The sequence below is a fragment of the Arvicanthis niloticus genome, chromosome 1, assembly GCF_011762505.2.
Source record: "Arvicanthis niloticus isolate mArvNil1 chromosome 1, mArvNil1.pat.X, whole genome shotgun sequence".
In the NCBI taxonomy this organism is placed as follows: Eukaryota; Metazoa; Chordata; class Mammalia; order Rodentia; family Muridae; genus Arvicanthis; species Arvicanthis niloticus.
This window is the reverse complement of record NC_047658.1, coordinates 125,217,915-125,242,491: the sequence shown is the minus strand read 5'-3', so window position 1 is coordinate 125,242,491 and position 24,577 is coordinate 125,217,915. Positions and strand designations below refer to the sequence as shown.

The 24,577-nt window shown below is 41.9% G+C and overlaps 1 protein-coding gene across 8 annotated transcripts in view; it reads right to left on the bottom strand.

The window, feature by feature from the left end:
* Prune2 (prune homolog 2 with BCH domain) overlaps positions 1-24,577 on the bottom strand; it is a 276,004-nt gene that overhangs the window by 12,938 nt on the left and 238,489 nt on the right. For 6 of the 8 annotated variants that reach the window (XM_076918245.1, XM_076918241.1, XM_034498361.2 and 3 more), the window contains exons 12-16: positions 19,341-19,514; positions 12,896-12,998; positions 12,196-12,327; positions 10,429-10,515; positions 2,921-3,019 (exon numbers count right to left, since the gene is read on the bottom strand). In XM_076918245.1, the coding sequence (XP_076774360.1) occupies positions 2,921-3,019; positions 10,429-10,515; positions 12,196-12,327; positions 12,896-12,998; positions 19,341-19,514 (595 nt within the window). The remainder of the gene's footprint in view (positions 1-2,920; positions 3,020-10,428; positions 10,516-12,195; positions 12,328-12,895; positions 12,999-19,340; positions 19,515-24,577) is intronic. The other 2 variants (XM_076918227.1, XM_076918232.1) reach the window with 1 other exon arrangement.

The following is a 24,577-nucleotide window of genomic DNA, read 5'->3' as shown; positions in this document are numbered from 1 at the left end:
TGATGAAAACATTGCAACCCAAGTCAGGATTCCAGCCCTAGATTTCCCTCAGGAATAATAGCTCAGTGTTCACTGAGTGTCTACAGTAACTCTATGGATTACAACCATCCCTAGCTAATAACAGCCAACTGTCATCCATGAATATAAACTGCATTTCATCTCATTGATGCCAGGCTCCACCCAGCTGAATTCTGATCTTGGGACTGGCTGGGATCAGATGCTTTGAATGTTATTCAGTAAAAGAAAATAATTCTGACTGTGTCGATCCGAAAATTGCACAATGTGAAAAATGAAGCAATGGGGGTTAGTAAAGGACATGACAGAAAAGATGCCCCGAAATGTATACTAACGGCAGGAGGAAATGCAGATGAAGTTGGGAGTGGGGAGGACCCACAGTGCTGGGTTCTTCCTCTGGAAAACAAGTCTTTCTAAGTGGAACTCTTCTTTTGAAGCAACTTTTCCAAAATGCAACCCTTAAGAATACAGTACATGGAAGGTGCCTGGACATGTCTATCTTCTCAATTGAATGCCTCCCCAGACCCCCAGTACAGTAAGTCACCAAAGCAATTCAATCATAGCCCATAGTAGCTTTCTGTTTACTGGTCTCATTCAGTCCTCAGGTGCATCCACACTCTGAGAATTACTTCCCCATTTTACAGATGTGAACATTAAACCTGAGAGGATTTTCATAGGCTGCCTGAAGTCTCAGACATTGAGAAGTAGGAGGGAAGGGTCACATGGAATTGCCTCCGAAGCGCACCCTCTTTTCATCCCGTTGTCTCTGACATACCATAGAAGCCCTGGTGTTTTTCTGGAAAATGGCCAGTGTTCACTCCCTTAGTAAGAGAGAATGTCCTTATCATCTTTTGCAAAGATACAGTAGTACAGAAGGAGGTGGACAAATGATGAGAACAGGAGATAGAATCTTGTCAGACACTTTTTTGGGCAGCTCCTCAAAAAGGATCAGATCTGACTTTTATTCTTGGACAGAAGCCAGAAACAAATGTCTGTAGTTCTGTCCTGGCTGGAGGCTAGAAATGCCAAGTGTGTTTGGGGCATATTGTCATGGTTTGGTTTCTTGTTATCTTTTTTCTTTTACATAGCAAGTCTTGTCTGGAAGCTATATATGAGGGTGTGACAGAAACTGGAGCACATGAATACATGGTACATGGGACAACTAGGCTGATCAGATCCCCTGCTACCCTAACTCAGTCCCATGTCTTAATCTAGAAAAGCGTATTAACCCCTAGATAGAGACATTTGATGGCCTCCTTTCCTTGGGACCTGCTCTTACTATACAGGAACTCGGTTGGTGTCTTGTCTATAAATTAAACTCCATTCTAAAACTCATCCTCCCCATTGTCCCTCTTTGAGTCTGTGGGATTAGGGACCCAGAAGCCACTGGCCTGGCGTGACTTTTGGCTATTAATTTTCAGGGACCGTAGGTACCATCTCACCAGCAGCTGCTCGCCTGAAGCCTCCATTGCTCCCAGGAAACCCCACTGACTCCACATCATCATCATTTTGTAAATAAAGAGTGGGTTTGGGAGACAGGGTGCAGATCATGGCACGATGGCCAGAGCTGGAACGTGCTCTGGCTTTGCGACTTCAGTGCAGCTCCTGAAGACTGAAGCCCTGGTTAGGACGTCATAAATACTGCTTGGCTAAGCCGAGTCACCTGACTCCAGTAAGTCTATCAGTAGCCAGTGTTAGGGCCTGATTTGACTGAGGGAGGGAAAACAAATACATCTATTTGTGAGCTACTGAGCTTAGGATGACTCTTGAAGAAAGATGAAGACCCTACTAGAAAAGCATGTGGACATTTGGTGACAGGCTAATTTAGATTTGAACTCTGGTCCCATCCCTGCCTGGTCCCTCCTCGTACTTCCAGAAGTAACTTCTTACTAACTTACCACCCTGGCATCTGTGAAATGGGGTTTAATTAAGTTAAGTGAGCTATACCAACACAGCTCTTCTTTGTTCCACGGTAAACAGTAATGGTCAATGAGAAGACCCCAGTTTCTATATGTTTGTTACTGAGATGCTTTGGAGGCCTCATTGGAAGGTCTGTTTTGCTGTCTATTTTCTGGAGGGAGATATAGAACATTTGTCTTTTTCTTAGAGTCTGTGATCAAATCCCTTTCAAGTCCAATGAAACAAGAACAGGTTAATCAGCAACATCAAGAGACAAAAGCAGGACAGGACCCACAGAAAATTAACGGTTCTTTGCAACCATGTATCAGATAGGAATGTCCATCCCCTAATATCTCTGTCTCCATATTCCAGTTCCAAATACTTTGCGTTAGCTTATATTATGACTTTCAGACATAATGTTCACACCTACAGTACATGTGCTTTCCACCCACAGGCTGTCTCCTTGCTACTTCTCACCAACTACCCCCTCCTCAACAAAGGCTCACTATCCAATCTTTCATCTAAAGGCATCCCTTAGGACAAGGTGGGGAGGGGGAGGGATTTGAAGAAAACAGTCTTTCCTTTGTATCTATTTTTGGGGGTCATGTAGACAAAATATTTAAGGAAAAAAATCCAAATTATGGGAAGACTTTAATGTCAAGTATAGGGTAACAGGTATAAATGTTCTAGTTTATACTAATGATGTCTCCATGGTGGAAACAAATTTCAAGGTAAAAATGTCAATCTTGGCTGGAAAAATATGGTCAAATATATTGTATAAAATAAAAAATAAAAGCCAATATTTAATCATTACAAGTCGTACGAAAGAGGATCTGAAAGAATAATAATTTATGGGTTATAACAAAAGCTTTATTTATTAGATAATACTTAATATCTCTTTTGGAAATAAGATGCCATTTCCCATCATTCTAGAAGAGACTGTTTCCCATCCCCCTTCTCTGGTGTGTCTTCTTTCTCACCTGTGCTCCAAAGCCCTCATACTTACTTGATGATGCTCTCTGGAATGTGGATGCAGTCCATGGGGATCAACCCACTGAGCTCAGATAAACTAGTCACATATTTAATTTTGCTGCTGAATTTTGAGCTGGAAGAAAAAAAAATGGAAAAGAGACTTACATCATCAGTCACTACACTTCTCTCCTAAAGCTGTTGTTTTTTTCCCAAAAACCTTCTTGCAATTCTTTTCTACATTACTGTCAATGGGGACAAAACCCAGGCTCTCACACATGCTAAGCATGCATTCTGACCTATACCCACATCTAGAAATCTTGATATGCTCAAGCTTGACCCAGCATGGTTGCTGAGCAGAAAGGATAACATTATCTCCGCCATTGCTATGGGCCTGGCACTGCTTTGTAACTGTTTTTTGATATGTAAACTTCTGAGAAGTCCATACATGAGCACTGCATCTCCATCATGCCTCTAACCCTTGTCTCCCCCTCCCAAATTAATTTCTTCTTTATTATTGTTATTTGCTGTGCATAACACATAATACATACACACATATATGCACACATACATACATGCATACATACACTTATGTATACATGTCAATTAGAAATATTAGGAATTGCCATTGTTATTTTTTAATCAACAAATGTGTGCATATGTGCATGTGTGTATGTGTGTACTTCATGTATACAGCAGGTGCTCTAAAGTACTGAGTGCTTTCTGGAACAGCTAAGTTGTGCTAGATAATACATGACACTTCACATGCTCATTTTTTTACTTAGTCTTTAAAAAAAAAATTTAGAGAGAACATTTTGGAGCTACCGTCTTAGAAATTTGAAAGCTTAAAACATGTTTATGCTAGCCATCTTGTTATATAAGCCCTCCCTTGAATATCTTCATTTTCTAACTGAAATTGTGCACCCTTTGAGTATCTTACAACACTGGCGCCTTGAATTTATCAATAAACTTCTGTAAGTACCATGCTTTCAGATTCTGCACACACCTCTCCCTCAGCAGCCATGGTGGACTGCTTCCAGCAACCGCCACCCAATCCTGGATGCCCAGGTTCAATGACGTTAAAGTTGTTCATAAAAATACTGTAGAATTTACACATGAATTATGCACACATACTGAAAATTCTCTCTGAAAACAAACAAACAAACAAAAAACAAAAAACCCAACAAGAAAAAGCTTGTGTATGTTCAGAGATGTTTAATATTTTCCACAGTAATTTATAGGTTATAACAAAAGTTTTATTTATTAGATAATAGTTAATATCTCCTTTAAAAATAAGATGGCATTTCCCATCATTCTAGAAGGGACTGTTTTCCCATCCACCATTCAGTGGTTGGCTGAATCTGTACTTGCAGACTTCACAGATACCTAGGGTGGATGTTAGGAGGAAATCGTGTAGTAGTTGGCCAGGCACTGTTTTACATAATTTATGGGAATTAACTTTTTTTTTTTATTACATCCTGGTGAGGTAGATAATATTTTCTCCCTTTTAAAAATAAGAAAGCTGAGGGTACTCAGGGGGGGAGCCTGGAGAAGCTGTGTGGTCTAGCCTCAGAGTCCACACTCTTGAGCCTTGTTTCCCCAGAGCCCCGGGTTATGGCTTAGTTCCCATCTCTGTTCATTCCTTTTAATAAGCAGAATTATTACGAGTACTTTCATACTGCAAAGTTTGATTATGTTTTAAAAGCATGTGTAGTTTTACACGCCTCTCAATTTTAAAAGTGTAATTAAAAGAACTTTTTACTTTAAAAAAATCTTTAGTTAGAAAGCTCATTCTGGAGAGGTCAATGTTCAAAACTACATCCCGACAAAATTGGATTTGAGTTATGAGCAGTCTGTGACAAGGGGATCATCTTAGATGTGTGTAAGTGCACAGACGTGCCTGGAAGGAATGGAGTGGAGTCCCTGGGGAACTGGCAGTTGTTCCAGGGAGAATCTGGCACTCCTTCAAATGATGAGATACGTTTCTGAAAATGTGTTTTCTTATTTGTGTAATTGCAAACTGCTCTAAAGATATTTCATTCCAACTTGAAGTGAATTTGCTCAATGATCTAAAATTTTTTTCATGGTTTCCATGAACCTCTGAATTGTGTGAACTGCCTGCTAATTGTCTTTTTAACCACTCCTGCTCAGTAGCTTTTTACATTTTTTTATATACATCTCTCATTAATGTTTCATTTGTGGCTTTCACCAGGGACTGTGGCTTGTGAACAATCCTCCTATTTTAGACGTCCTTCCAATCTTCCAGCCAAGTCTTGGGTCAACATACATTCCCCACAACGCTCTATGGGGGCCTCTAAAGTACTTGCTTTGGAGTTTGGCACAGACATGCCCCCACCCCCCTCTGATGTTTTTTTCACTGGAACAGATAGTTTTAAACATACCATGCTCTGCCATTTGTGTCCCTACCTGGCCTTCCCTCTATTGGATTGCTTTTCTTTGTAGTGACAATTTTGGATTTTTGGCTTCTTAAAAAAAAAACCACAGAAATATTATAAGACTATGTTTTCATTTTAATCCCAGTTGTGGGGAATATGGAGCTGCTTCAGATTGTCCACAGCAGCTGACTAAAATTTGCCTTGTACTCTAGCAGAGGCATAATTCTTGCCAGCAGCAGATGGTTTCTGTAATTGTATGACGTTTGGAATTCTGGGGGCTTTTCAGAGGCATGGTGGGTTGTTGGTTGATCACTGTTGATTATTGTTGGTCATAATTTGTTAAGTAGTTGTGCCCAAGGAAGAAAAAGAAAGAAGAAGAAAATTGGTTATCTTGATGGCAGAAATCAAACTTGTCCCCGAGGAACTCAATGCCCCTAATCAGCAGGAAGTAGTTAATAACACTGCCCCCTTTTTGTTCTATCTTTTTTTCTCTCCTGTGGTAGGAAGTTTAAAGGGTGGAGAAAGGTGAAAGAAAGAAGAACACACGAAGTCGCCAATGGTGGCTACATTTCTTCCTAGTTTTAGCTAGCTAACCTACCTAGTCCCTCAGAATTCACCTTGAAGATTGTCTAGGTCACCCCCAACCCCTTGCTTTCCACACATTACCCTCAAACTCATCTGTCCACCCTTACATGGACACTGCTGACTTATCTATTGGTATCCACAGTGAGATTTGGAGCTCCTAGGAGGGTGGCCATTGAGCTTTGCAATTTCTCAGTCGTTTGCGACTAAGGGGATGATGAGTGTTTGGCACAGTCAAGTAGCTCATTTTAAAAACTGTTTCTTATAAACCTTCACTAAAGATGTTGCTCTTTAGCTATGGTATGTGGCGTGCGTGTGTGCACACACACACGTGTGTGTGTGTGTGTGTGTGTGTGTGTGTGTTTGTGTGTATAGTCACAGGAAGACAAGTATCCTTCTCTATTAGTTTTTGTCTTTTTCTTTGAGGCAGGATCTCTCACTGAATATAGAGCCTGTGTCTTTTCAGCTAGGCCAGCAGCCAGAAAGCTCTGTCCTCCAGTCTTTGCCTCCTCTGATAGGGTTATAGGAGTTTTCAGGACCATGCCTAGCTTTAATATGCAGGCTGGGATCTGATCTCCAGTCCTTGTCCTTGTTCAATAAGTTCTTTAAATCACAGAGCCATCTCTCCAGCCTCTGAGGAGAATGGGAGGGGTAATGGGAGAATCGTGGTGGGAGGATGAGACTGGAAGGAAGGGGGAGGGGCTGCAATTAGGATGTAAAGTGAATAAATAAATTAGTGAAAAAAGAAAGCAATTAGTCAATGGTTTAGGTCTTGTTGATAACTCTAGCCTTAGTTTCAGGTACTCAACTCTGCCATTCTCAGCCACAGTCATTGTAGAAACAAGTAAATGACTGTGATCCAGTCAAACTTTATTTCTGATCACTAAACTATTGTTGGTTGGTGTTCTCTTCAGCCATTTAAAAACTATATGAACAGGCATGTGCCTCCTCCCCTACCAATTCACCCTGGCACATCAAGTCACATCAGAACTAAGTGTATCCTTTCTCACTGAAGCCAGACAAGGCATCCCAGGTAGGGGAAAAGGATCCAAAGGCAGGCAAGGCAACAGAGTCCAAGTCAGAGACTGTCTCTGCTCTAATTGTCAGGGGATCCACATGAAGACCACACTGCACATCTGCTACATATATGTAGGGGGCCTAGGTCCAGACCATGCATGCTCTGGTCTCTGTGGGCCTCCATGGGCCCAGGTTAGTTGGCTCTGTAGGTCTTCTTGTGGTGTCCTTGACTCCTCAGGCTCCCACAAACCTTTCCCCCAATCTTCCCCAAGACTCCCTGAGCTCTGCCCATTGTTTGGCTGTGGGTCTCTGCATCTGTTTCCTTCAGCTGCTTTATGAGCCTCTCTGATGACTGTTATGTTAGGGTGGTTTAATTCTATTTGTTTTACAGTCTTAGGAATTGAATTTAGGGCCTTGCAAATTTCACATGGCAGGCACATAAAGCCACTGTGTGCTAAACCATTGTCAATTTTTAAGTTCATATGGCAAAAATATTTTATTTATTAAAAAATTATATGTTAACATGATGACTCATCCCCATAATTCTAGTACTCAAGAACTTGGAGCAAGGCTGGATCTGATAGCACACAACTTTAATCCAAGAACTCAGGAGGCAGTGACAGGAAGATTTTTGTGAGTCTGAGGTCATCCTAGTCTACATAGACAGCTCCAAGATAGCCAGGACTACATAGAGAGACCCTGTCTCAAAACAAAACAAAACAAAACAAAACAAAACAAAACAAAACAAAACAAAACAATCAAAAAAACTTCAACCAACCAAATAAACAAAAACAAGCCCCCCCCCCCCAATAAAAACAACAAACAAATAAACAAAAAAGAAAGGAAGAAGAAAGAAGAAGAAAAAGTAGAGGAGGAAGAAGAGGAAGTTAAGGAAGAAGTCTGTGTTGGTGTTGAGGCAGGAGAATCTCAGTCAGTTCAAGATTGTCTTGGGCTACTTAGTAAGACACAGTCCAGTCTGGGGTATAGAGCATGACCCTGTCTTAAAAGGGTTTTATAAGAGCTGAATTTGAGGGGCCGGTAAGATGGCTTAGCAGTAAGAGGGCGTACTACTGCCGCAGAAAACCCGAGTTTGGTTCCTAGTGTCCCCTTTGCTTGGCTCACACCTGCTGTAAATCCAGCTCCATGGGATCAGATGCCCTCTTCTGGCCTCCACAGAGCCACACTCATGGGCACAAACCTATAGGAAACTTCTTTTGTACTTCTGATTTTTATTGATTATTTGGAAATCTCACATCATGCATCCCATCAATCCTCCTGTGTCCACCCCACCACCCATGACCTCCTTCTCAGAAAAGGAGAAAGAAAGAAAAAAGGTCTATTTTGTGTTGTTGATATACTCACTGGAGTATGGTCAAACTCCTAGCGGCCAGCCCCACTAGAGAGAATGAGTTCTTCTCCACCTGCAGCCCTGCCGGAAGCCATCAACTGTGGCTGCCTGGTAAGGGTACCAGCTCTCCTGTACTCAGGCTACCTCTGGAGCTGCCGTGCAGTGACTGGTGAGGGGTGGGGCTCATACAAAAATTTAAATAAGCTTTTGGTATTTTTAAAGCTAGTATTTGGGCTGGAGAGATGACACATCAGTTAAGATCGCTTACTTCTCTTCCCAGAGACGTGGGTTCAAGACCTAGCACCCATATAGCAGCTAACAACCATCTGTAACCCCAGTTCCAGAGACCAGACACTCTCTTCTGACCTTCTCTGGCAAAATACGCATACACAGAAAATAAATTAAAAATAAATAAAACAAAAAGCTAGAATTTGAAAAGCTTATCTGTGTATATTAATTCTTACTCTCTTATCAAAGCATTTCTGTAGTTAGTAAGTAGGTTTTTATATATCTTGCAGTCTTCACAATATGCAAAATACCACCCCCTCTCTCTGTGGGGGGGGGGCGCATACATGTGCCACAGATGATAAATTTGGAGAACTGGTTCTCTCAGGTTAGCTTGTTGAGGTAGAATCCTATTTCTGCCTCACGACTCCAGGTCACCGGACGTGAGTGTCAGACTAATTTTCCTTACTATCTCTTATGGGAATGCTGGGATTACAGATGCAGACTGCCACATCTGTTTGTTTGTTTGGTTGTTGTTTATTTTTGTTTTGTTTTGTTGTTGTTTTGAGATAGGATTTCCCTATGTAATGGCTCTAGATGTCCTGGAACTTTTTTTGTATACCAGGATGGCCTCAAACTCACAGAAATCCACCTGCCTCTCCCCTCTGGGTGCTGGGATTAAAGGTGTATGCCACCACATCTGGCCTTATCTGGCTTTTAATGTGGCATTCTGAGGTGTGAACTCAGGTCATCAGGTTTAGGCAGCAGACACTTACCACTGAACTACTTACTAAACTACTTCATCAGCCCACACTCCATAGAACTTTTTAAAAAAGGCAATTCATCAAATTCTTCATACTTTAGTCAGCAGTTCATTTGTTGCCAGAATCCTGCTACTCAGTTGTTAGAGTCAGGAATGAGAATGCTAAATGCTAAATATCATCACAATGATATTCAGTATTTTAATTATTATTAAAACACCACTTCTAAAAAAATCTGGAATGTACAGTGAAAAAACAAAACAACACAACTCTCCCTTATTTTACACGTATACACACAAAGCACACCCCCCCCACACACACACAAAGCACACCCCCCCACACCCCCCCCCACACACACACAAAGCACACCCCCCCACACACCCCCCACAACACCCCCCACACACACCCCCACACACACTTTACATTTAGCTATTATCTGCCTTGATGTTATGCGAGACTTTACTATATTTTTAAAGGTTTCTGGAAAATAAATACTATTCCACCCATTTAACCGTTTCAAGTTTTACTATATTAGGAACCATGTCTTATTTTTTTTTTTTTACGTCCCCAAACATGAAGTGTTATAGTGCCTAAATCAAGTGTTGAATATTCACTGACTAGAAACCACGATCCTTACATTTGAGCCCAATACCACTCTCGAAACTGCCCCTTGGATTCTTCACCCAGTTTTGGTGCCTGCACAGTTCTTGCCCAGAGGAAATGACACACTTAAGGCCTGCACTTTCGGTACCATCCCATGTCACCCAAATGTCCTATTTCATACAAAATAGCATATCTCTGTAAAGTATTGGCTCATCCTTCTATGCATCATGGGACTTATCTTTCATTGACCACACTTGCAGGAAGCAATTTAGAGCCAGGCTTTGCAATAGTTGGGAAAATACTTACATGAAGTAAATATCACTTTTTTTTTTAAATATAAGAAAGTGTTAAAGAAACTTATGGCATAAAACTTGTAATCCTCCTGCCTTGGAATCCTGAATGTTGAGATTACAGGTGTGTGCCATCATATTTGGCCCTTTAAATGAGGACTCTTGATGCACAGTCTAAAGTATCTTTTCAGGAAGGCAGAGGTAAATTAAGTTTCTTTGGATTCTCTTAGCTTACAAGCCCTTGTTACGTATTTTGTATCTTTGTACATTTTTTGCATACTCTGAAAACACATGCAGTTGTTCTGTGACTATCACAGTTATACCTTATAAAAGGCCGAGTCACCGCAAGGATCGTTCTGATGAACCAAGACGGGTGGACAATGATGAATGACTTCAAATTCTTGCGCAACCTATTTTTAAAAAAGAAACAATTCTATATTATGGATAACTTACTTTCCAATAGAAAATAGATCCATAACTAAGAATATATGCAGTTCTGGGGAGAACTTCCTTCTTCCTTTTTAGGAAAGTTACAATTTTTGATGTATAGACTGTCCAGGATTAATTTTTAAAATGCCTTTTATATGTTTTCTCTCTGTCTCTTTCTCCTCAATCCTGTGTGTATGCGTACGTGTGTATGCAAGCATGTGTGTATGTGTATTCATATGCATGGGTATGTGTATAGGTAGGTGTGCATGCATTCCTGCAGAGAACCCAATTTCTAGTGCTATTCTTCAGGAGCCTTCTGCATTGTTTTCTGAAACAGTCTCTCATTAAGACCTGGGGTTAGCTGGTCAGACTCAGCTGGCTAGCCAGTGAGCTCCAGGAATCTGCTTGTTTCTGCCTCCCGAGAATTAGGCATACAAGCTTGTACCACTACACCTAGTTTTTTCCTCCTCCAAATTGAATTGCTGGGAATTGAACTCAGGTCCCTGTGATTGCCAGGCAAGCACTTCATAAACTAAGCTATATTCCTAACTTCCTGAAATGATTTTCGAGACATAATTTGATCCTTAAATCTCATTTTCCCACCAGTGCAAATGTAAAAGAGAAAGGTGATGTTCTTACAGCACACAAATTTATAGCAATTGTCATATTTTTGCTTCACGATGATTTTAAATCAAATTTTGTCAGCTTTATCTTGGTTAACTTGAAAAGAATATCCTCTCTAACTATTTAACTATTAATTAATTTATTTTTAATTGTTTTTGATTTTGAGACAGGGTCTTGTGTAGCCCAGGTTGGCCTCAAACTCACTGGGTAGCTAAGGATGACCTCTAGCATTTGATCCTCTTGCTTCCACCTTCGATTCCGGGATTACAGGTTTATATGCAGGTGATGGGGCACAGTGCACGTTCCAGCATTCTTCCAGCTAGGCTACATCCTCTAACCTTTTACAATGCATTTGGTCTGAGTAAGCCCTTATTTTGTTCTTATGTATAAAGAAAATTGACCCTTTTAATAATTCTTGGTTTTCAGGCACATTTTTCAGTACTAACAATGTTACTTTATTATTGTTAGATCATAAAACAGGTTTTAGTCGAAGGTAACAGGGCACTCTCACGGCATTTATGAAAGAAGCCTCATCTAATGGGCTGTAATACATACTAGATATCATAAATTAGTAGTGGGGTTATGTTCATTTTCCTATGTGCGACAATAAAATTTGTCTGAGCAGAGAGGTAAGTATCTTGAGGAAGGTGCACATAAAGACAGTGCTGCACTAGAGTCACCGAACTAACGCAACACTTTTGTAAACTGTCATTACCCTAGTAGAGAAAACAGTAGCCAGGTCACATGACACCACTGAGACTCATGGATACCCAGGTTTGTCCACTCAAGTTGCACCAACATGCCTTCAGTCTAGGGTGAATCAGGTCTGCCAGCTTCAGGGTTACAGTCAGCAAAATCTAGGCAGAATCAGCTTTGGGCACCACATGACACTTCCATTAATATTCTGACAACTTACTGCTTCATGTATTAGTAACCTGGTATCTCTAAGATAGGCCTGTATAATATGGGCTAAAAGAGAACTACGTGAGAACTACTGAGGGAGTCAAAACAGTGATTACGTGGCTATGCCCACATACCGTCTGTCAATCATCTGGTAGCATTTCTTCATCCAGCCTAGCCCTGGCATCTTCCGCCTTGGGGTTGCACCATTCAAGTACACGATCATGTAGTCTTCAGCTACCATCAGCTCTAAGGTACTTATTACATATCTGATCACAGGAAGGAAGAGAAACGTTTTCAGTTCCCACATCAGAGATTCCATTCTATGTACACCGTAATTAAGTGACATTCAAATTATAGGGTGAACGGCACTGAAGAACAGTGGTACGTGATATCTTTTGCTTGAGAACAATGCATCAACTTTGCCCTTTAATTTGTACATGTGCAGCCGCCCTAGAAAAATACATGGGTTTAAAACCTGACGTTCAAAGAAAATAGTATCAGCAATGTTATCAAACATTAAGGGCAACTCAGATTAAACAAGGTCAAAAGTAGGTGAAGGGAGGGTTCCCTCACCAAGACCATGCTATCAGGAACAAAAACAATCCTCTGCCCAAAGGAAATGTCAGGAAAGTTTTAACTACAGGACAAACTCTGCTCATTTTCTTAACTCTCTATTACACGAACAGAGTTCCCTAGGGCAAGACTCTATGGCTGAAATCATACTGGCTTCTTATCAAAGGCTCAGGACCTGCTAGGCCACACACCCATTCATTGAAAGACGCTTTATCAGCTGTCTGTCACATGCCCGCAGAGGTCAACCCAACCACCACTCACAGGAAAAGGTTTTCCATGACATAGTGGTAATCCGCCCGGCTGCTGTCTGGCAGAAAGCAGGCAGCAAACACAATGATGGCATTCAGACCGTCCCCATAGTATCCTGGGGACAAATGAGAAGATATGTGTAACTGAGTGAAATCCCTTAATAATAACCTCATATTGCTCAAAGCCAGAGACATCTGAAGTCTTGTCCAGCGTGTGTGTGTGTTTGTGTGTATGTATGCTATATCATAAAATGAGCAAGCATAGTAAGGGATATCCTATATGTATATACACACACAAGTATTTATCTTTTAGTGGTTAACACATTTATATAGAGTCTTGCATGTATACTATGAGACTCTTTGACTCATATGTCTCTAACTTAAACAACACTGATTTACAAAAATGCTAATCTATATAAAATTTCACTCTGATGGCTGAGAAAGAGGTTCTGTTAGACCTATATTGGTTCTCTCTAGTTTGAGATCCAGTTAACTGTGACCATTCAGTAAGTCAATTGCAATACAATCCCAGACCCACACACTCCAGTAACCAGGGCCTAGTAGAGAGACATGCAAAATACCTTTATTTTGATTTCCAGGCCTAGTCATTTGACTGTAGTGATCCTGGATTCTCTGGATATAACAGGAAGGGCAGGAAGATGTGGTAACTTCTGCCAGGCCCAGAATAACAGCACAGAATTCACAGCTTCACATCTTAGAGAAAGCAGTATACTAAAAAAGGGCCTACCTAAATTCTCTTTGAGTCCTATGAAAATATATGTGTTTGGGAAAACTTGAGAATCATTTCTGGATGAGTTGGGTGGGAGGTGGAAGTGCTATTTGCAGGTGGAGTTGAGAAAAACAGGATCTGTGAGAGGCAGGTAAATCCACCATTCAAACTCCGAAAGTCAAAGAACATAGATATACCTCAGGATATCATTTGAATCTTGTGAAATAACTGACATAATTTTAGCATCTCTCCCACAAGCAGTCTGTTTCCTCAGAGCTCATTTCTGAAGCTGACGGCAGGTGCTAGTCAACTCCCCACGGTAAGTGTCTGGAATGAACTACATCTCTGATACATAAAAAGGAAGTCAATGCCCCAGATTGTCATTGGGGGAGTGCTGGAGATTAAACTCAGGACCCCATAAGTGCTACACTCACACTCTAGCATGGAGATACCCTCAGCCTAGACTGGTTTAAAATATGTCCATTTGTTCTACTAGGGCCTGAGCCTAGAGTCTGCCACTGAGCTAACTCTCCAACCCTTACTTGTTTTTACACAAGGTCTTGCTAAACTGTCAAACTTACCTTGAATTCACTCTGTAACTTAAATTTGTAATCCTCCTGTCTCAGCTTCCCTAGTAGCTGGATTACACCTAGGCATACATCACCAGACCCTACTTACATTTGTCTGTCTGTCTGTCTGTCTGTCTGTCTGTCTGTCCGTCTGTCCGTCTATCCGTCTATCCGTCTATCCATCTATCCATCTATCCATCTATCCATCTATCCATCTATCCATCCATCCATCCATCCATCCATCCATCCATCTATCTATCTATCTATCTATCTATCTATCTATCTGGTGTTTGAATGTAATGAGTATACAAACATGTCTGTCTCTATCTATCTATCTATCTATCTATCTATCTATCTATCTATCTATCTATCTATCTATCTGGTGTTTGAATGTAATGAGTATACAAACATGTCTGTCTCTATCTATCTATCTATCTATCTATCTATCTATCTATCTATCTATCTACCTATCTCCATCTATCTGGTGTTTGAGTCAGAAGAATATACAAACACATTCCCTGACCCATCTGTGGAGGTGAGAGAACAACTTGTAGGGGTCAGTTCTTTTGTTTTACCATAGGAGTTCTGGGCATGAAACACATGCCACCAGGCAGGTAGAACCCTTAACTGCTTAGTCATCTCACCAGCCCATTAAATATCCCCATCTACATACTCATAGTCGTTTATATTATATGGTTCCAACTTTGTAGTCATTACATAGAGAAGCCTTTGAAGCTTTGAGCAGGGCAGGAGAAGAGGCCTGATCCGGTTCTCCCAGAACTCAAGTGCCCTTCACTTTCCTTTCAGAGCTCTGGAAGTGATGTAGCAGGTAAATGTTGATGGTAGATTGGGATGGCTTCCCCTTGATGTCCCTTACAGAGATACCGATTATGACTCTACCACCAACAAAGCAGGAGTAAAGTGAACTAAAATGCATCCAGTTGTGGGCTTGTAAGCGTGACTAATTTAGGGTGTGTTGTACAGGGTCTTTTTTTTTTTTTTTTTTTTAATGTATCTTATAAGATGCTACCTACATCAATATTACATCTGGTGTAGCACGCTTGTGAGACAGCATCCTCTCAGCCTCCCTCTGTATGTAGTTATTTACCAGCTCCTTCTTAAAGTGTTAATGTGAAGAAAATCTCGAGACATATATTTTATGTGAGGAGTTCCTGTTTTAGATTTACTTCCGAGGACTCACAAATCAGTGGAAATCTGTAAGGGATGCTGAAGAGAGCTAACACTAAGACACACAGTCCAGACAGCACAGGAGAACGTAAGCGTCTGACACAAAAGAGTTGACACCACAGTCCCACTGGGAGAACAAGCATGAGCACATCTTTCAAAACACAGCTGTCAGCCGCAGGGGTCAACTCATTGAGATCAGGGCTAGTCTGTGAGCTTTTCTGCTTCTAGAGAGTTCCTGAGAAATATTATGTGTGCCAGAATTCAGTGGCATTTCAATCCCTGCATCATCTAACAAAGAAGTACACAGGGGCCGCTGTCCACGTGAGCCATTAGCTCTGTACAAACGTTGTTGAATTTACAAATTAAAGTGACTCTAGGCACTTTTGGTAGAGGAGCTGTGAGAAGAAATGGGACAAAATGAAAGGGAAGAAAATAAGGGGGGGAGATGATGCTAGGGCGGCAACAGAGGAAGAGGATTCTCACAGGAAAGGTTGTCCCCTAAACTGTGAATTGATATCTTTGAAGCGAGGCTTTGGGCATGCTTGAAAAATAACTGCTCACCAGTGAGACGTGGTAGCATATGCTGGCAATCATAGCACTTGGGATGCTACAGCAGGAGGATTATTAGTTCAAGGCTGCCCTGAGCCATATAGCTACTTCCTATCTCAATTAAATTAAATTAAATTAAATTAAATTAAATTAAATTAAATTAAATTAATTGAGTAAGAGCAGTAACTAGAGTGAGGAACTTTACTCTGAAGTCTTCTGTACAGATACTTTCTAGGACCAGCTAACCCCTCATCTACCCCAAATCATGCCACTGCTCAGGTAAAGTTGCCTGTTGGTAACAACATAATTCATACGAAACTTGGTTTGTCTGTCTGTTTGTACTGGGGATTGCACCTAAGTCCCGGTACAGGCTGTGAAAATGTTCTACTGTTGTGCCTCATCTTCAGTCTTATTTTTACATTCATTTTGAGCCAGGGTCTCAGTAAGTTGCCCAGATTGGCCTCCAATTGCTCTATAGTGTAGGAAAGTCTTACATTCAGAATTTCCTCATCTTATACTCCCAAGTAGCTGGAGTCACAGGTCTGGATCAGAACTTGGTTGTTAAAATATTTACTTGTCAGACTCTGTTCTCATAAACAAGTGGTGGATGTAACATCCACGTTCTGGTGGCGGCTGGGGATAGGTGGGTGCCAGCAACTCCACCATGGAGCCTCCTGAGTCCTTATGGAGCAGTGATGGCAGACCTTACCTGAGGTGACCCAAAAGGTATGAAAGATGTGACACAAGTTTGCTGGCCAGCAAATGGAATGGAGAGAGAAGGAAAGATGTCACGGGTGCAACAGAACACACACATACACACACACCAGCCAGCAATGCTTCTGCTCATGCTTTCCAGGATGGTTTGTCCAGCAACACTGCAGAGAAGGTTACCTGAGTCTCCTAGAGTAAAATAAGAGAAGTAAAAAGAGAAGAAGAAAGGAGACCCCTTGTTAACGTCCTTCAGTATGATGGCTCTTGGTTATTCAGTGACGTTATTCTCAATTCTCACCTCTAAGTTTATATATATATTCTGGCTTCCACATGACCCTATGACATAGGCTATGTAAAACCATCCATCATGCATTTTGCTGTTTTCTAGTGGTGGTAGGGTGTTAAGTAGATGGCAAGAATGTTACTCATGGGACCATAGGATGTGAACACTGGTATCACAATCTGCCTCTTTCAGCAGACAGAGTAGCTTGAGGCCAGAGAAGGCTAGGGTATGAACAAAGGTCAGAGACCCTAAACTGTGCACAGGGTGCTCATGCCATGGTTACCAAATCTGAAGAGTGAATTATAAACACAGCTATGAATCCTGGGCAGCATCTGACTGTGGGACACTTTCTCCAAGCCCTTGGTTGTTCCACCTTGCAGTTTCCTGTGCCGAACACTGTCCTACCAGAAGTTTCTCTTAGGGCTGACAGGAAACATCTTCAGAGCAAATGTGGAGAGAGCTCAGAAGCAAGACTCGAGTTTACTGTGCTATCTGTTTTGACATGTTCCCTAGAAGCCAGGCTGAGAAGCTCGGTTGGCTAAGATGCTGTGTTACCACAGAGTCCAGGAGAGTGGTGTGAGTTTCCAACATGGAAGACTAAGCTTTGTCAAATTCAGAAGTAACATCTGAGTGATTTTTACCTAGAGCACAAAAGCTGCCCAGCATGTAGGAGGAGGTGGCTTCTTGATAAAGGGCCAGAGGGTACAGACAGAGGCATATTCATGCAGCTGGGTGCCTGGAGGAGACTGAGGCAGAGCCTAGGATAGGAGAGGTGGCCTTCTCTTCAACACAAACTGACAGTCACTCAGACAAAAACCAAGTGCACACAAATCACTGTGGACAGGAGCAAGTGCCAGGGGGAGGAGGCAGCAGGGATGGAGGTCAGCAAACAGGTTCCCCTCCAGTCACAGATGGACTTTAAAGAGACCATAGCAGGCAGAGACAGTCTTCACTACCAAGTGTACTCCTGATGACCGCTCTGGCCTGATTCCAATGACTTGGACACCAGCACACCCAACCCACTTGATTTGACTGAGCTTGAAAAGACAAATAGGTTACTCCACTAAGGTATCAAGAGGTAGTTTGGCCTTATAGTGACAGCAGAACTGCGGGCCAGCCTTTCCATGACATGGGACTCTAAGACCAAGAGCTAAGGGCGACCATGTCCAGGCCTCATCTAGGTGTGACTTTGATTTACTCTGGCAGACTTTTCTATATTTCCCATGCATTTTAGAGAAAGCCCAGTCAACCAATTTGTAGTCAACCTTTGTGAGGTTTATTTGTTTGTTTGTTTGTTTTCCCCAAAGTAAACAAACCAAAAATACCAGAGGCACACTTTGAAGCAAAGACTTCTGAGAACGCTGAAGGAGGGCTCTGGTTCTGCTTCTTATCCCAGCAAGGGGTCGACTCTACAGTCCTTGGCCACTCTCAGCAAGCTTTACTCAGCACCATTCCAAAGGGCTGTGGAAGAGATTCTCCTCACAGGTCCTACTCCTGCCCACAGCAGCCATCACAGGGTCATGTTGCCATTCCAGATCATACAGTAAGGCAGGAAACAGAAAGGTTGGGTCAAAGGCTCCTAAGGTCACCCTTGTCTCTCAGTCAGTCAGTTTCATTGGATGGCCTTGGTGTTCATGGTGCGTGGAAAGTAAGGTGAGAGATGTATTGTGGGAGGGATGGCTGCCCAAGATATCTGTGTGCTCCTTAGAAATCGAATTCTCTTGATTTGGTGCAGTAATCAAAAAGGGCTGAGGATACATCTTAGTGGTGGAGCCTTTACCTAGCATATGCAAAGCCCGGGCTTCAGCCACCAGCGCTGAAAAGTAAACGCTTAATGCATTGCCAAAGTGAATTTCCTAGTTCTCATTAAGGTAGAGAGGGATGGACAGCAGCGGCTGCCTTGTGAGCTGGCACATTTTAATGGATGGCTAGGTAGTTAGGGAGTTGCCACGAGATGACAGGACAGGGACACATGCAGAGGACAAACCAAACAGCCACTGATGTTTTCTGAAGTCAACAACATTCAATGCAATGTCTGTGCTCATCTGACTTTTTTTTTTCAGAGACTCCAATTGATCAAAGCCACATTGGTGCCCAGAGCCCCCACATAAAACACCGGAAATACAAAACATACCCTCTCCTGGGTCCCCTGCCAAAATGGAGGTTTTTGACTGTGGTTAGCTTTTGTCTGTTCCAAATTTAATGTGGTTCATAGAAAAACACACTTTTGGTAGGGGAAGTAAGTATTAGGCTGAGTCTAAAAAGATGAGTTGGGGCCTCAGAAGTGGAGAGGAAGCCTCTAGGGCTGAAGTCTGATAATGACCATCGTATTCCACATGCTGAGAATTCAGTTGAACCCCACATTTATTTCCCAATGAAAACTAGGGCTTGCTCCTCCCATTTCCCTGAACTCGAACAGACTGAGTACCTCCGTGAGAGATGACTCTCCTGTAGGGTTCAATGACCTTCATGTCAATCCGTTGCTCCTGCTCTCCGATCACCACCGTCCTCCACAGCCGGTTGTCTTCTCGCTCCTCTTCAGCCGTATATTCTGGAATAGACTCTGACTCTGCACCGGAGCTTTTGTTGGCCATGGGATCTTCTAGAAGTGAAGCACAGAGCAGGACTTCACAGGAAAAGTATAAAAGAGACTGGATTGTAAGACACCTTCTTGTGGAGCCGCCTACTGGAGCTGGGTTTCCTCGGGCCTCCTCCCTCAATTGCTTGGACTGTTTGAATGCCTTTACTTGATGATGCTTTCAGTCTGAAACCTCTCCAGTAAGTCTCTTAGGACAGGGATGAAGCCACTGTCCCGTTTTGAAACTAGGACGTATGCTTATACAGAAGTCTGTTAATACTCCCCATGCATTGATTGTTTCAAAATATGCTACAGTAAAGATTGTACAGTAAATGAGAAACAAGCAATTTTGCAGACAGGAAAGGTTCACAAAGCAACAAGGTACTTGAGTATTCCACTCAAAGTCAAAAATTCCACTGAGTATTCTTTGGTAATAAGTTTATTCTTACTCATTCAAAATAATCATTATGTTGTTTATTAAAAGAATAAGCTGCAACTGTTAACTATTTGTCTTAGTCAGTTAGTTTCTATTTCTGCACTAAACAAGAAGCAAGTTGAGAAGAAAAGGGTTTATTAAGTTTACACTTCCACACTGCTATTCATCACCAAAGGAAGTCAGGACTGGAACTCAGGCAGGTCAGGAAGCAGAAACTGATGCAGATGCCATGGAGGGATGCTACTTACTGGCTTGCTTCGCCTGGCTTGCTCAGGGTGCTTTCCTATAGAGCCCAAGACTACCATCCCAGGGATGGCACCACTCATAGTGGGCTCTCCCACCCTTGATCACTAATTGAGGAAATGCCTTACAGATGGATCTCATGGAGGCATTTCCTTAAGGGAGGCTCCTTTCTCTGTGATAACTCCAGCTTGTGTCAAGTTGACACACAAAACCACAGCACAGTATTTTTACTAGAAGTACTGGTAGAGTTTAACAAAGGGTAATCTTCACAGCTTTAAGTGATCTGAAGGGGAAGATTATTTACATCCTTTCCTATAATTCTGAGATATTACCTTTCATATTTTTACCCAGTGGAAAAAGGTCATCTGAATTACACTGGTCTGTCTCAATCTTCCTGTAGCATAATGATACTAACAGCAGTGCTGTGCTTCCACCCACTGGCACTGGGTACAGCACCAGGTATTCAACATACCAATGCTACCAGAAACTGGTAACAGAGCTAGCAGCAAACACAGTCGATAGTGCGCTCCGTAAATTCTCCTAAGCTGCTGACATACCTTGAGAGTAACTCTCAGGGTGAAGAGGCTGTGAATACCTTGGGCTATGAAACTTTGTCTGAGCTACCTTTAATACTCACTTCCACTGACATGTCCAACAGTTAGCTTAGAAACCTACTCAGAACACTCAAACTCTGGGAAGGTGAGTGGGCAAAATCAGGAAAGCTTGAGCAAGCTCTTGGAACTAGAGACATCTTATAAGAACCCACAACACAGCGCGGCATCCTAGACGATTTGGCAGTCACTAAATATACACCAGTACCAAATTACTCAGTATTGGAAACTGAAGCTCAGCTGGGAAGCCCGCCTTCACCCTTGCCAACAGCCATACCTCCCACGCAGCCCTGGCTCGGTCTGGATCCACAAGTTCCCAGGAGCACTCAGCAACTTGTCAAGAATGGATGGCAGGATCCATGACTTCTAATGGAGCACCATGTCACATTCATTTGTCTGGTATTTCTTCCTTTCTGCTTGAGGTGCAAAACTCAGCTACTAATGCTAGGTCTCTCAGGTTCTGTATTTCTCATCTGCTCCCCAGTACCCAAGAACCCTGGGTTCAGGCACGATATGTCTTCTGATGCCCATGTAGACGTACATCCACCATTGACTTAGGAAACCCACCACCAACCAAACCCTTCATGAACTCACCATGCATCTAAACTTCGGTGAACTCACCACCCACCAAACTTCTTACAGCGTGTTTGGTACTCTAGCTTGCTCTAATTTGTCCATGGTGATTTCTGTGGGGTGATGGGGGAAGGTATGTTGTGTGTATGTGTTCATATTCATCTGTTTTGGTTTTGTTTTTGTCACATGATTTGTTGTGTTTTGGGGGGGAGTATTTTTTCTTTCTTTTCTTTTTTCTAGCCTTTATTCGATTTATTTATTAAACTAAAATGCATGCCACATAAACACAGTGAAATTATTTTGGCAAAAAGCCATGGCGATACCATGGACAAAGATAGTCTTTTCAATATGGCACTGGGACTCCTGGACATCTACAAGTAAGGAGATGTATGTCTTAGGGTTTACATTGCCACGAAGAGATACCATAACCAAGGTAACACTTATAAAAGAAAATGTTTAATTGGGTCTGGCTTACAGTTTCAGAAGTTTAGTCCATTATCATCATGGTGGGAAGCGAGGGAGCGTGCAGACAGACATGGTGCTGAACAAGCTGAGAGTTCTACATTTGATCCACAGGCAACAGAAGGAGACACTCTGCCACACTGAGCATAGCTTGAGTATGTATAACCTCAAGGTCTACCTCCACAATGATGGACTTTCTCCAACAAGGCCACACCTCCTAATAGTGCCATCCCCTATGACTAAGTATTCAAACACATGAATCTATGGGGGCCATACATATTCAAACCACCACAGTGTATATACAGCTGAAGAGGTAGCTCTTGTTATGAGTGCTTGCTGTATGAGCATGAGGTCCAGAGTTCAGATCCCACTACGCCAGTAACAAGCCCCGGGTGGTCCAGTGCATCTCTATTCTTTGCACTGATGGGAGCAGAGACAGGAGGGTCTATGTTGGCTTCCAGCCATGCCAAAAGATCTGAGTTCTGGGTTCAGGGAAATATTCTCCCTAAAAGGAACAGGGCAGCAAGAGATAGAGTGCCCTCCTCTGCCTTCTCCATGCATAATGCACATACCTGTGTACAAATACACATATACCATATTCACACAGACATAAACACATACCCACAAAATAAATAAACAAAATGAAACATATATATGTTTGTGTGTATGTATGTGCATATATATATATATATATATATATATATATATATATATATATTGCTAATAGAAAGATCTAAAACCATGACAAGCACCAAACTAGTGAAAATGTGGTGTAGCAGAGACTTTCATGGGGATGGAAATATTCCAGTAACTTTGGAAGACAGTTTGGAAGTTTCTTATAAATAAACTTCATTCCTACAGTCCAAGTCCTTTGTAATTAGCCAACTGGAAGGGTATTTCCAGGTAAAAATCTCCACATGTATGTTTATAGTAGCTTCATTCATACTTGCCAAAACTTGAAAGCAACCAAAATTGTCTGTTAACTGGTGACAGAAAAACAAAGTGTCACATGCACATACTGGGAATTCAGTGTCACATGTACACACTGGGATATCACTGAGAACTGAAAAGAAATGAATCCTCCAGATGTGAAGGTGTCATAAATGCATAGAAGACTGTCTATCTGAAAGACAACTTACTGTGTGATTTTTACCTATACCACACTCAGTAAAGGGCAAAGCTGGAGAGACAATAACCCTTGGCAGTCAAGGGTTAGACGGTTCTTGTGTGGCAATTTTCTGCCATAAGAAACCCTCAGTCTAAGGGAAGCTAATTCAGACAAGATGTTCTAAGGGAGGTGAAGCTTTGCAGCCAGCAGGGAATCCCCTTAACTTGGGAAGTAAATAATCCAAAGGCTTCAGGAAGTCCCTGAAACTGTCCATTATTGCACAAGGCCCTTCCCTGGCACATATAAGCTGTAAGGACCATTGAAAGCCAGATAAGCTAGGCTGCCTAGAACACTCTCAGACAACATGAGCTGCCTGGAAGAGGCAGAGAGCAGGTCAGAGCAACCCATCTGCCTGAAACAGACATGCTCTACCTCTGGAGCACTCCGCAGGCTGTACAGTATGCTAAGTGGGCTTTCGGTGATCACTGTGGCCTGAGTCATTTCTGTTCCTATAAGTCACCCCTCAACCATACTCCTGTAAGTAACCCCAATAAAATTCATTGTTTTCCTGCATTGAACTTTGATGACATCCTTGCTTTGCTCTGTTGTTGGTTCCCTGACTGGAGTGAGTAGATGTTTGCTGATGTCTCCAGAGGAATACCGTCACACAACACAAGGGAAGGAAGGATAAATACAGGTCACTTTCCACTTTGTCTAAACCCACAGAATGTTCAGCTTCAGGAGTGAGCCCTAATGGAAACTTGGTACTCTAGCGGAGAATGATATGCTTTCAGGGGAGGCTGTTATTGCTACAGATGCAAGTGAAGCTAGTGAGGGAAGTAGTGAGGGTGGGGGAGGAGGAGGGAGGGAACTAGATGCTTGACATGCAATTTAGATGTTAACCTAAGAGCCCTATAAACATAGTTTATTAGTTGAAAAAAAGTAACACTTAAAACTATAAAAAAAGAAGTTCTTGAAAATGCTATCTCTCCTCAGTGTTACACTTACACTTTAAAAATGAGCACGAGAATTCCTCTGTCTGACAATTGATCCTATCCAATAGCACAGGCATCTTCTCATCTCAGCAATTATAACCCTGCTGGATTTGGAACTAGCTCTCAAGTATTTTGCTTTCTTGAAGTCTCTTAGATTATCAATGATAAAATAGTTAATTTTCCATGATAAAATAGTTAATTTTATATGTTTTTTCTCTTCTTTTAAAGAATTTGCTTTACATAGGAGTATTACATCGTTCAAGCTCATTCATATGGCTATAGGGGAATTTTCTAGGAACAGCATCTCGCCTGCATTACTGGGTGTAGAGCATTTAGTTTTCATGGAAATTTTCATCCTTGACTATACCACACTAAAGTATGGAAGGGTCTGTTTCCCTCTGTTTTTAAAACACCATAGACTATCATAATTTTTAATCCTTGAAAATTTAACATGTGTGCTACTTTAATAATTAAAAAGGGTGAGAACTTTACAATGGTCGTTGCTGTCTCTGTTTCTCTCACTCATGTGAAGGCCCCTGCTAATCCTCTCCCTGTGGCCCTCACTGATCTGGTAGAGATCCCTATACAGAACCCTGACAAGTACTGCAATTACTGCCTTTCCTTGTACTTAGCTTTTCAATGTACAGCCATGCTGCATA